The sequence below is a fragment of the Notolepis coatsorum genome, assembly GCF_963971535.1.
Source record: "Notolepis coatsorum genome assembly, chromosome: 14".
Taxonomy (NCBI): Eukaryota; Metazoa; Chordata; class Actinopteri; order Aulopiformes; family Paralepididae; genus Notolepis; species Notolepis coatsorum.
Window position 1 is genome coordinate 81080448 of NC_140178.1, and position 13540 is coordinate 81093987.

The 13540-nt window shown below is 40.7% G+C and overlaps 1 protein-coding gene across 1 annotated transcript in view; it reads right to left on the reverse strand.

Moving 5' to 3' along the window:
- Positions 1-13540, reverse strand: part of LOC311240583 (voltage-dependent T-type calcium channel subunit alpha-1I-like) — a gene marked incomplete at its 3' end in the record, with an annotated part of 344683 nt that overhangs the window by 33062 nt on the left and 298081 nt on the right. Inside the window, 1 exon segment of the mRNA XM_084329158.1 lies at positions 6136-6588. Coding sequence (XP_084185284.1) covers positions 6136-6588 — 453 coding nt within the window.

Consider the following 13540-nt stretch of genomic DNA (forward strand, 5'->3'; position numbering starts at 1 on the left):
GCCAGATAATAGGTATTGTGTTGTGGGCCTTAGAGCCATTTGCTTTCCTGCTTGGAAGTAAGTTATATATATATATATATATATATATATATATATATATATATATATATATATATATATATATATATATATATATATCTGAGTTGCTCTGGTACTAAGTATATACTATATCTTATATTATGTTATATCATATGGTATTATATATATATTAGTAGTATTCTCCTATACCTCACTTTGTCTTTTTTCCAATTACCCTTTTCCCTATTTGTTTACATGTTTGTGGGTTGTCTTTTCCCTTTGTTGCATAATAATATCAGTGGAGGTTTCAAGCCCTACCCTGGATAATAAATATAATTTACTATTTGGATCAACGTCTTGTGTTCACTTTATTACCTGCTCGGGACCTTGCTTTAAAAGCACTACTGGACGGGCTGGTTTTCACATACAGCCCGTGCCAGCTTATTCTATATTGTCTTGTGACATTGCTATGTGACAGTCCTTCTCAGCCAACCTCAGCGCGCGATTGGCTGAGCTTGAGTAAAATGCCATGGTAAGCCAATCAAAGGTAGAGGTGGGCGGGTTCATCCAGAGTCTGAAACACAGCGCGACAACACAAGCCAGTCGACGTGAGACCGCAGTCCGTGTACGTTTTGATAGTTGTTTTGGTGGCCAAATAATCCAAAACGAATCCAACGAAAAACACACGCGAGCATTCAATGACAGACCGCGGGTCCATGAGCGTTTTTGTTCACTCTAGTCTTGTGTTAGTTGTGTGTTGCACTGCAGTAGTGGAGGCTCTACTCTGCTGACATAGTGCTGCACTTCCTGGTTTAATAGCACAGTCTTCAGGTGCTCAGAGTCAGAGATATATATATCTGTATGTCATGCATGTCTTAAATGTCATGATTAGATTTGTTTAGATGATTAGATTAGATTCTTATATCTGTATGTTGTGTATGTCATAAATGTCATGAATTGAAAATGGGGGACCCTGATGTAAACAAGACGAAAGTCTTTCTCTGGTCTGCATCCCCTTAACAATTGTGTGTATTGAGCTGTACTGTACTGTACTGTACCCATTCTGCAATCTGTTAATTAAAATGTTCAATCAATCAGTATATATTTGTTATTTATTTTTGGTATAGTGCTTAACAAGCATAATTTAATGTTGCCCAGTTGTGGCCTGTTGAGGGGCAATACATGATATCAAAAGTTCCAAAACATCTATTGTATTTGTATGATCCACTATATAAACATAGTAATTATAATAATATCTACATACATGGCATTTGATTGGAGGCTAGTCTCACTTTGTCCCACAGCAACATTAAAATAGTTTAGATTTGTGTATGTTGTTTATGTAAAAAGAATTACTTGAAAGTAACGCAATAGTTACTTTCTGAAGTAACTAGTTACTTTTATAATTTGTAACTGAGTAAGTAATTTAGTTGCTTTTTGGAATAAGTAACTAGTAACTGTAACTAGTTACTTTTTAAAAGTAACTTGCCCAACACTGGCTGTTACATCACTGCTTGATGTCGTTCTCTCTCCATCCCCCTCTCTCTCTTTCCCCTGTAACGTTATCTCTTTAACCTCGCCTGCTCTCTCCTTCATTCTCCTCCATTCAAGACTGAAAAACAAAAGGATGGGTGAATTACACACAAAAACACAAGTCAATGTGATCACAACGCCAATCTGCCAATCAAACCCACAAAGAAGGAAATAGAACAACCTTTCCACTCTCTCTCTCTCTCTCTCTCTCTCTCTCTCTCTCTCTCTCTCTCTCTCTCTCTCTCTCTCTCTCTCTCTCTCTCTCTGCCTCATCATGAAAACACTCTGCGTATTGTTCTCATCTTTTGTATCCAGCCGGCTTACAAATCAAATGTGTAATTATCCCTGCATGTGCTAATCCTGATACAGGGTAGAAAATGACAAGCTAATTGACAGGTATACAGGCAAGCAGAGACTGATAGACAGACACACTTGCACAAATACACACACGTGCACGCACGCACACACACACACACACACACACACACACACACACACACACACACACACACACAAACACACACTTAAGGAACGTTTTCACCAGATCAACACTTTGTGTCCATTCTCTATAGAGGAAAAGTCCCTCCCCTTATGCTGGACCACCATGGGACCCTATTTCAGAAAATAAATATGAATGGTAGTCAAGGGCGAGAGACAATTAATTGTTTGATTGAGTTTTAATTGTGCCATGAATTACACCAACCATTTAAAAGTGTGTCAGCTAGCAAACATTACATTAGCATCAAAAGCTATCGATAATATTAGCTAACTTACAAGTCAATGAACTTTCTTGACTTGCTAAATTACTAGGGCTGGGACTTTATCGCGGTAATTTCGATTAATTAACTACAGACAAAATGTAACGTAAAAAAAAAATATTCGCACGTCGCGGCACTTTGCTCTCGTCTGTCGGCTCCGGGCTGCGTTTTTCGCAGATCAACCAATACATTGTTGGAAAGTTAAATTTGCCGCCTTTCGAACGTCACCCCACTCAACCTATTGCATGCTTCGGGTCTCGAGTTAGAATTCGAAACATCCGGCAAGCGTCATTTGACAAGCTGTTCGGCCGATGAAGTCCTTTGTTTTGACTCGAGAAACAAAATAAGGACAGTGGACGGCCATTTTGGATAATCACGCTGAATTATTGCGGTACACACATTACAAAAACCTTTGTGAAATACACATTTTCCGTGGGATTTTTATAAACTTTGGACCTGTATGATATGTCCTGTGTATTCATACTGTTGCTTATTCCCTGTGGTTCTTTGTTTCTCTGTTAATTTGTTTTGCTCATTGTCAGCGTCTTTGGGTTCCTGAAAAGCGCTTTATAAATAAAATGTATTATTATTATTATTTTATTATTATTTTATTATTATTATTATTATTATTATTATTATTATTATTATTATTATTATTATTATTATTATTATTATTATTATTATTATTATTATTATTATTATTATTATTATTATTATTATTATTATTATTATTATTATTATTATAAGACTTCAGGCTATGTAACCGTTATGTTTTCCAGCTCCTACCTCTCAGCTGGAACTTAAAAACAGGCATCGGGAAACCACTAAACAGAAATGTGAGTACACCGGGCAGCCGGGTAGCGCAGCGGACTAAGCGTCTGTCTACCACCACAGAGACAGTGGGATTGAATCCAGCTGTGGTGCTTCCGGGTTGGCTGACCGTCCATACTAACACAATTGGCAGTGTTAGCGGGTGGGAAACCCGGCGAGGGTGGGTCCTGGTCGTTGTAAACAGCGACTCCTACAGTTCGGTCGGGGCGCCTGCACAGCAAGGGAAGGATCTAGGAGAGGTAGTGTGACCTTCCACACGTTACACTCTCCCAGTGAGAGTCCGCGCTGCCAGGTGAAAAGAAGCGGTGAGCTGGGTACACATGTGTCGGAGGAGGCATGTGATAGTCTCCGCCCTCCCGGACCGACGGTAGGGGGTAGAGTGCGCAATGACCAGTAAGGGGATTGGGAATTGGCATAACGACTAACATTGGGATGGGAGAAAAACGGAAAAAGAAGGGGGAAAAAGAGTACACACAACTTTTACTTTCTAATAGCACTCAACGTGATTTTTCTTTATTGTGTAAGAAACTTCGGAATGTTACCTTTCAAAAGAGAAAAGGTCCTTTGCGCTATACTGTATATATATATTATTCCTAAAATTGCTGCACTTTGTTAAAAATTGCATTGATCTGACTGTTGGTCGGTGTAGTAGCTAATAAACAAGATTTTGCTGCTTAAACGTATAATATCCATCCATTTGAATAGAAAATCTGCTTTTCGCATCAAATACTGATATGCGTTTAAAATGCGATAAAGTCTTGAATTAATTAGATAACATTTTTTAATTGAGTCCCACCACTAAAAATTACCTTTTAGATTGACAAAGTATGTGTAATTCGTAAAATTCGGCTGTCTATGTAGAGTTAGCGAAACAGCATTATCCAAGTGGTAGTTATTTAGCGTGAAATAGACCCGACCTGAACTTTATGCAAACAGTCAGAACAAACTTTTAAATCGGGCACTAAAATGTTTTACGATTTGGCAACTGCATTGGCTATTTCCAGTTTGTTCTAGAAACAGATTTCGGTGGAATGTTTAGGTGAAATAAGGAAACCTTTTTACAACCAAGCCGCTACGTTTTCCCACGTCTGAAAACTAAGGACTGCCCCCCAACCAGCGGCGCACGTTCGACCCGCCAGCTGGGGGTGGCCAACCCTCGGCTCGCGAGCCGCATGCGGCTCTTTGCCCGTCAATGTGCGGCTCTTCCATCCATAAAAAAAATAAAAAAAAATAAAAAAAAAATATTTTCTTTTATTTTTTTTTTACTTTTTTTATAAACATTTACATTTTTTTTTAAATGGCCCATTTGCATGTTCTTGGTATCTGAATCTAGGGACATATATGGATCAGTGTCAGAAATAGTGTGTCTGTTACTAGGCTTGAGTAAATTGTAATGAACCAAAGGAGAATATCAATTCTATTTAAAAAAAAATATATCTTTGACTGTAAATAACACCATGCTAAAATTGACCAGACCTGAAAAATCTAAGCAAATGAATAAAGGGAAGATGATTAAACAGAAGGTTTTGTAGATACAGTACTGAATTCTGCCATCTTTTTTATAATGTAAATTTCTCCACCATTCTTCATCATATTGCAACACCGTTTTTTGCAAGACGTTCACAGAAAGGTAGAGAAACTAACTGCGTTCTGTTTTATGGCAATAACGTTCAGGTTTGTGGGAGATAATCCCAAAAAATAAGAGAAATTAAAAAGTAAATCCAGAAGTCAGATGAGCTGGGTAGGGTGTTTTTCGAAATTTGAAAGCCCTGAGTCTCTTCCTTCAAAAGACTACACTCACTTTTGGCTGTGCCACTTCCTCCTGTCAATATGCGCCGGTTTCCGACTCAATGCCCTGAGATTTCTATAATCTTATATTTCACTAATAACAGTTAAAATAATTGGTAAACAAACATAATGCTGAAAATATACACTTTTACTGTATATCTCGGGCTTAAGAGGTTAACCCTGTGAGGCCCAAATTAAAAAGAAATTAGCAACTTCAGAGGCCAGAGGGTGGGACATATAAACACATTTACTATCAAATAGCATTGTGAGGCTGAACAACAGGACCAATTGACTATACATGTGCTTAAAGGGGAACTATCTTATAAATGGCTTTTTTCAGTGTTTACCATTGTTTCTTAGCTATGTGGACTTATATTAATAGGATATATGTCTCTAATTCTCATATTGGCGAATTCTTCCAATTCTCCTCTCACAATATTCACCCTCACTGAACTGAGTCATCTGAAAATGTGCATATCTGTGATGTCAGAGATTTCTCAGCTGCATAATAATGTGGCAGTTGATGTGGCAGTTGGCACCAGGCCACACAGTGGTTGGAGCCCAGCCTCAAAACGGCTTAAGATCTTGAGGTAGAAAAATGCGGTTTAGTACTTGATTAGAAATACAAAACAATGCATTTTTTTTGAAAAAAACCTAGGTGTTCCATAGACTCACAGGAATTGTGTAAAAGTGCCCAAATAGTGAAAGAAATAGTAAAATAGTTCCCCTTTAACATTTTTTAAATAAACATTATTTTTTTAAATGGCTAAAAGTGATTTTGTAATTTTGCAACCGTGGGTCTCACAGGGTACTTTTAACCCTGTGAGGCCCAAATAAAAAAGACATTAGCAACTTCAGAGGCCAGAGGGTGAGACCTATAAACACATGAAGGGTGCCGTGACTGAAAAAAAAGGTTGAGAAACGCTGGTATATGGTGTGGCTCTTTGTGGTACCACAGTAATTTTTTTGTGGCTCTTAGTCTCTGACTGGTTGGCCACCCCTGCGCCAGCAGATCTGGTGAAAACCTACCGTTGGACCTACAGTATTACCACCCACTGCCACATACACACATACAGCACGCACCCATGTAATACATACACACACACACATGCCACACCTCACCTCACCTCACCTCACCTCACCCCACCCCACCCCACCGCACCCCACCCCACCCCACCCCACCCCACCCTACCCCACTCACACTCACCTGCACCGGTGAGTACAGCTTCCTGCTGGAGTTATTGGAACCGTGCGAGCCTGGATGCATGGTGGCCACATGGTGTGTCTTCCTCTCCCCTTCTCCTCCTCCTCTCTCCTTTCCTCCTCCTCCTCTTCCGGCTCCTCCTCCTCCTCCTCCGGGTGGTCCTTTCTCCACCCCCCCTCCCCCACCCCCGCATCCGGGGGCCCCCATGCAGCAGAGGGTGCCCTGGGCCAGCTCCAGCTCAATTTCGGCGTCCATCTCCGCCTCCTCTCGGGCCTCCTTGTTGGAGTCATCCAGGTGCTTCATCAACACAGCCACTACCACGTTGATGAGCACGAACTGGGCGGTGAGCACGAAGGAGACAAAGTACAGGGGTGAGATGAACTGCAGGCTGGGGTTGCAGGCGTAGTCCACAACGCTGGCATGGCCCACGTCTGGCGGGCACTCACGCAACGTGTCCTGGATCGAGGGGGGAGGGGGGGGGGGGGGGGGGGGGGTAGAGAGAGGAGGGGAGGAGAGTCAGATATGGCTTTGTTTACCAAAAGTGAAAGACTGGAGACAATTAAAGACCCCACGAACTGGCTCTCAGAGCGCGGTTTGTTTTTCCGAGGTTTGATTCGTGTTTCCACATGAAATCAGACGGAACTCAGAGTCGATCACAAAATGGCTTGGTGTTAGCCGTTGTCAAGGACAGATGGGAGGACAGTTAGATATAGAGGGAGGGTAGGAGTGCTTAACCCTCTAAGGTTTAAGGTTTTTGATACCAAATCACAGCCTGAATTGTCTATGGTGTTCATTCGATAATGTTCATAATAATATAATATTCTAAGCCCTCATAATCTCTGAACTTTCAAGATTTTAATGGGCACCTAACCAAAACACCATGTTTATTACAGATGTATGACTAGAAAAACACAGCGCTGAGCTGCATCTCAAATGTATCTTCAGATTCTCAGATGATGCCCACCCCAAAAGATAAATGGGTTGAGTGCAGGGTGGGTCAGTAACACAATGTTGGTGTTTTTCAGAAATGGAAAATATTGATGTTTTGATACAAAAATACAATGGTTGCCTTTTTTTGGTACAGAAGTGTAAATCACCACTTGTACCAAGCAGGGATACGAGCTAACGTTAGCAAGACAAAACAAAAATGTTCACTTCATGGGGTTTTTAATGTTAGCAAAACAAAACTTGAATGAAATAAAATATAGTATATCCTGTGACATCCCAGAGAGCTTGATTGAATGATTTTGTTCTTAAAAGCATATGAAATGTAAATCTTTCTTAAAAGTTAGTCATATTCAAGCACTGATTAATCGTGTGACACACTGATGGCATCCGTTCAAAGGGGGCGGGGTCTTGCTGGTTAGAGGGAGGCGGGATACACCTGCATGCAATGTTGGCCTCTGTGTGAACGATGAATCTCTGAACTAACCCTTTAAATCCCCTGTGCAACGGAAGCCCTTTAAGAATGTCATCATCGTTACGCAGGTTCCATGTTTGTTTTCGACAATTATACACCAGGGAGAGGAATGGCGGGGGACAGGAAGGACAGCGGCATGCGACACACGGTGCTGGGTCTCAGACTTACGACCTCGTTGTGCGTACTGTACATGTCGCACACTCGAATGCCACAGAGCACCCCTATATACACCACAATGATTTACAAAAAAATAAATAAAGTGCATTTTATTATTAAATAACCTTCATTCATTGAACGTACACCACGCCCCCTTGAGAAAAAACAAAACAACAAAAAAGAACACCTTGTACGATTGCATACTAGATCCCTTTTTACCCACAAACCAACAAGACGTCACTTTCATTCTGTTCCTGGAGCCCAGTTTTATTTTTTATGTATTCATTAATTCATTATTAAAAAAATCTTCGCACCCCAGTTAACATGCGGTTGAAATAAACAAGAACCTAAAGTGACACGTGTGTTTTCTTTTTTCTACAGGAAGTAGTACCCTGGCCGTGACCTCTAACCAGTGTTCATTTTGGCAGCTATTTTCATTTTAGTTTTAGTCTTAGTCATGTGTCAAGTGCTCCTTTTTCGTTTTCATCATATTTAGTCATCTTCATTTATTTTTCGTTTAGTCAGTTTTAGTCAACTAAATGTCTGAGCATTTTAGTCTTAGTCAGTTTTTGTCTCAATTTTGTCTTTTTTGTTTTAGTCTAGATTTTGTCGACGAAAACGGATGACATTTTTGTCTATTTTTAGTTAATGTACTAAAAAAAATTATATTATATAAATTATACAACTTTTTTTTTCTTTTCTTTTTTACAGCTACTGTTTTATAAATACTGTTTTTTTAGTAATAACTAGAAAGTAATGGTATTTATTCAACAACAGGTGATTGTATAGATTAGTATTAGTATCATTAAATGACAACTATGCTCAACTATGCTTCACCCACGGAAAGGTTGTTGGCACATTGGTTCCACACGGACATTATACGTTGTTGCACTTGCTTCCAGAAGGCTCCGTTTAGGTTGGCTAGTAGCAGAGGCTCTGTTGTGATTTTTAATGCACAATAAATATTCAACATTCTCTTTTGAGACTACGCCTCAGACTCTTATCATTTGGCACTAAAAGCTAAACATTGTCACCGGTATGGCTGTCCGCAACATGTCATTAATTGTGTGCGAGAGGTCGATCAGTTAGTCACATTAGCGTGAGCTAGGTTAGCCACTAGTTAACGCAAGCTAGATGGAAATACAAACAATGTAACGTTACTGGTGAAAAAGTGATTTACCTTGGAATACTCCTTTGCCAACTTGCTGTACTTTGCTTGCAGGTCTGCAGCTGGATTATGAATAGTCCCAATTTTAGTCAAGGTAACGTTAAGCTAAAACTAGCTTTTCAAATAGCTCTTCAGCTAATGCTAATAACAGAGCTCTCCGTCACACTGCTCTACTTGGGACGATGGCATTAAGAAAAGTTATAATTATTTTGTCTCGTCTTGTTTTGGTCAACAATATCAACATACATGAAGAGAAATTTCGTCCTGGTTTTTGTAAATAAAATGTTTGTGTCCTCAGTTGTGGTCAATGATATTTACATGTAATAAACTATTTAGTCTCGTTAGCGCCACAAGGTCTTCCATAACGTGACGTCACGTCTCGTTGTCGTCATGAAAAAAACCTTCGTTGACGAACATCTTTCGTCATCATTTTAGTTGACAAAATGAACACTGCCTCTAACTCTACAGGAAGTAGTCCTACTGTAGACACAGCCCACCCTGGCCGCGTGAATACTTTCCCCAAGGCAGTTGTCCTTCCGCATTCGGTTTACACGGCCTGATTGGCCACTGCGCCTTCTCTCAGCGCCCAATCGCGTTAGCCTTACTATCGCCTAACTACTCGCTCAATACACTCGCTCAATATACTAAAACTAACTATCACTCAACTCACTATCACTCAACTAGACTAAATATAGCCTATAGAACAGATTTTTACAGCCTAACGTTAATATAGAGAGATTAAAACAATACGTTATTTATATATTGATGTGATGTTGATTGATATAAATAGCGCGTTACGTTAATATAGAGAGATGAAAACAATACGAGGAAAGGGGCTACGTTAATATAGAGAGATGAAAACAATACGAGGAAATGGGCGAGGACTATTGATGTGAGAGATGAAAACAATACGTTATTTATATATTGATGTGATGTCGATTGATATGAATAGCGTGTTACATTAATATAGAAAGATGAAAACAATACGAGGAAATGGGCTACGTTAATATAGAGAGATGAAAACAATACAAGGAAATGGGCGAGGACTATTGATGTGAGAGATGAAAACAATACGTTATTTATATATTGATGTGATGTCGATTGATATGAATAGCGCGTTACGTTAATATAGAGAGATGAAAACAATACGAGGAAATGGGCTACGTTAATATAGAGAGATGAAAACAATACGAGGAAATGGGCGAGGACTATTGATGTGAGAGATGAAAACAATACATTTATATATTGATGTGATGTCGATTGATATGAATAGCGCGTTAAAACAATACGAGGAAATGGGCGAGGACTTGGGCTGTGGAACTGAAAGCTAGGCGCAACGCGATTGGACGCTGAGAGAAGCGTCAGTGGGTGTCAGTGGCCAATCAGGCCGCGTAAACCGAACGCGGAAGGACAACTGCCTTGGGGAAAGTATTCATGCACCCATAATCCTCTGGCTAATCTACTCACTGTGATCTCTCTCCCTCTCTCCCCCCTCTCTCTCTCTCCCTCTCCCTCTCTCTCTCTCTCTCTCTCTCTCTCTCTCTCTCTCTCTCTCTCTCTCTCTCTCTCTCTCTCTCTCTCTCTCTGTCTCTTTTTCTCTCTTTTCTCTCTTATTTCTACAAAGAAATAAAAAAAGACAGGACATTTACCAGTTCCACTTGAAAGAAGAACTTATTTTGTAAACTTATTTCAAAATATTGTTACTTGTTGTTACTTGTTTTATTGAAAAACACATCTCACCACATTGGACTATTTTCACTTCACTTGTTGCAAGAAATGTAAGATTAGGATTGAATATAAGATTATACATATGGGGAGTTGTTCAGTATTCATTCCCTCATTCCAGATCTTCCAGTGAAAATCTTCTTCACTCGATCTCCCCCTCTTTCACTGCCTCTCATTACCTCTCCGTGCTTATGGCCGGTGAACTCCCTCTCTCCCTGCCTCTCATTACCTCTCCGTGCTTATGGCCGGTGAAACTCCCTCTCTCCCCCTCTAGTGCTCAGATCACAGGCTAGTCATTTGACATCAAACAACAGTGTTTTCCACAGAGGCGGCAGCGCTCGTGGCCCCCAGCCTGGTGGCCCGCCCCCACCATCTACACACCTCGCTCCCCAGTGTGTGTTTAATGACTTGTCTCCGTCACACTCCATCATGCGCTTCCCTCGCGGCTGTGTGTAGGTGGGTTGTGAGGTGGGAGGGAGGCACATGTGTATATAGGGGAACGTTGTACTGTGTGTGTGTGTGTGTGTGTGTGTGTGTGTGTGTGTGTGTGTGTGTGTGTGTGTGTGTGTGTGTGTGTGTGTGTGTGTGTGTGTGTGTGTGTGTGTGTGTGTGTGGTGTGTGTGTGTGTGTGTGTGTGTGTGCGTGTGCGTGCGTGCGTGCGTGCGTGCCGTGTGTGTGTGTGTGCTGATTTCTTGCACATTTATAAAGGCAATCATTACAGACTCCCAGTGCTGAGCAAGCACTTTCTCTTTATCATTAAGGTGTTGGATGAATGGAGGAAAGAGGGGGTGAGAGTGAGCGAGATATATAGAGAGATAAAGAAAGAGAGAGAGGGGGAGGCAGAGAGCGAGATAGAGAGAGAAAAAAAGAAAGGGTGAGAGAAGGCTCAGAGGGCGTGCTTCATACACTATAGTGTATTTGTCTCCCTCTCATTCCCTAAAGTACCAACAGCAGAAAGGACGCTACATTGTGAACTACATGTTGAAAGTGTGTGTTCTCTAGTGGCCCAGGAGCGCAGCCTTTAGCCTTTTGGAACAAACACAGCGTATAATAGAGCTCCCCCTCTACGTACTGTATGTATGGTAGTAGGGTCTTAGTTAACTGAGAATCTTTGGTCTGATTTTTGCGTTTTTATGCTGAATGAGTCTCAGCTGTCAGAGTAATTCTATTCAGCAGGATTCTTTGCTTTTTAAAATTAATAATGAGTGAAACACAGGTTTACAGATTTGTCACTTGAATCAACTGACTTCACATGTTTGCGTCATCATTTTCTAAACCACGTTGTTGTATAGGATGTCATCCCAGCATCTACAGTAAAAGGTAGGATCCACCCTAAAATCTATATATTATATATTATATATATAACCCAGGACAGTTCAACCAATATTTATGAACACCAACAACTTTCTCATAAACCTCAAAACCAAGTAAACCCAGTCATTTGCAACATAATTAACTGACATAGTGTGGAGGTCCTATTTTACAGGCTTTATAGGCTGATGTACATTTTCTGCCGAATTTATGAACTCAAAGAATGCTTATTTGAGCTTAAATAAATTACCTTAATTGCATAGTAGCAGTAACCTTTTGGAACCATACAATGTACCTGTAACTCTGGGTAATCATCCCTTGGTATTTCAACACAGTGTCCCTTACGTTGAAAAGAGACCTGTTCATGCATGTACACAGATCTAGACCAGGGGTTCTCAAACTTTTTCATACCACAACCCCATTTGATTTAGGGATTTTTGGCGACCCCCCCACTCGTTTTTTCCCAGCCAACCATTCGCAGCCAAAAACGTAAATACTAGTTTATTTATTTTTTATTTTTACATTTTTATTATTATTATTCTAAACAGTCAGCCGGACCTTCTTGTGTGATCCTGGTAGCTCTGAGTGAATTGGAATTGAAATGACGATCGAATCCCGATAGGTGGCAGTATCGCCTACCTTTTGAACTGGCTAGTTTACTGTGGGGGGGGGGGGGTGCTCACTCACTGCTGGCCAGAGTCGTAGCCACTAGCCTACAGACTGTCTATGCAATGGCGAGCGAACTATTGGAGATTATTATAAAGAGGACAAAACAATCACACTTAAGGATGATAAGGTGCGTTTTCACCAGACTACATTGGACTCAGCACTTCTGGTAAATCATAAAAATACTATAGTCAAACCGGCCGAGCATGTAACATATGTTCACCGCTCTGCGGTAGTCGCCGACACCAGAGTTGAGAGCACTCCAGACTAGGGCCAACTAACGTTCGGCAATGGTGATCGCCTGCCCTAGACAAGCGAACTATTGGAGATTATTATGAAGAGGACAAACGGTGACGATCCATCCATACCATAAGGTGCATTTGGATTCTAGTATTTTCAAATAGGCTGTTTGGATGTAACGATAACATTATCTGTTGGGCGCTGCCAGGGCCAACTAACGTTATTTATTGTTCTGACCCCAAGACACTTCGGAGCAAGGGTGGACAGGGTTTTGGTGGACCTACTGACAAAGGTAACGTCTATTTTACCGAACCCCATCATAAAACATGCCTTTGTAATGATCCCAGCGTGGTTTGAGAATCATTCTACTATGGTCATGTTACCTTTGACCTGGAAATAATATAGGTGGCAAGCGAGCAACCCGCACGAAATGCGCATATATTATGCACACAAAACACGTCATATCTCGCGTTCCAGGAAACGGAACTGGATTATTTTGAAATGGGACAATCTTTTGCATGGTATAGCGCAGGACCAAAGGTATGTAGAACTAAACGTTTTTTTTCCCTGTTGAGTATACACATTTCCTTTCAAATGAGCCATACTATTGTCTCCATAGCTATAATATAGAATATACGATGGGTCTGCAAACATCGTGAAAATTGTCAAAAAACGCTGGCGCCAGGGTCAGATGGAAAAACAGTGTGGCAGTCAAAGAGTTA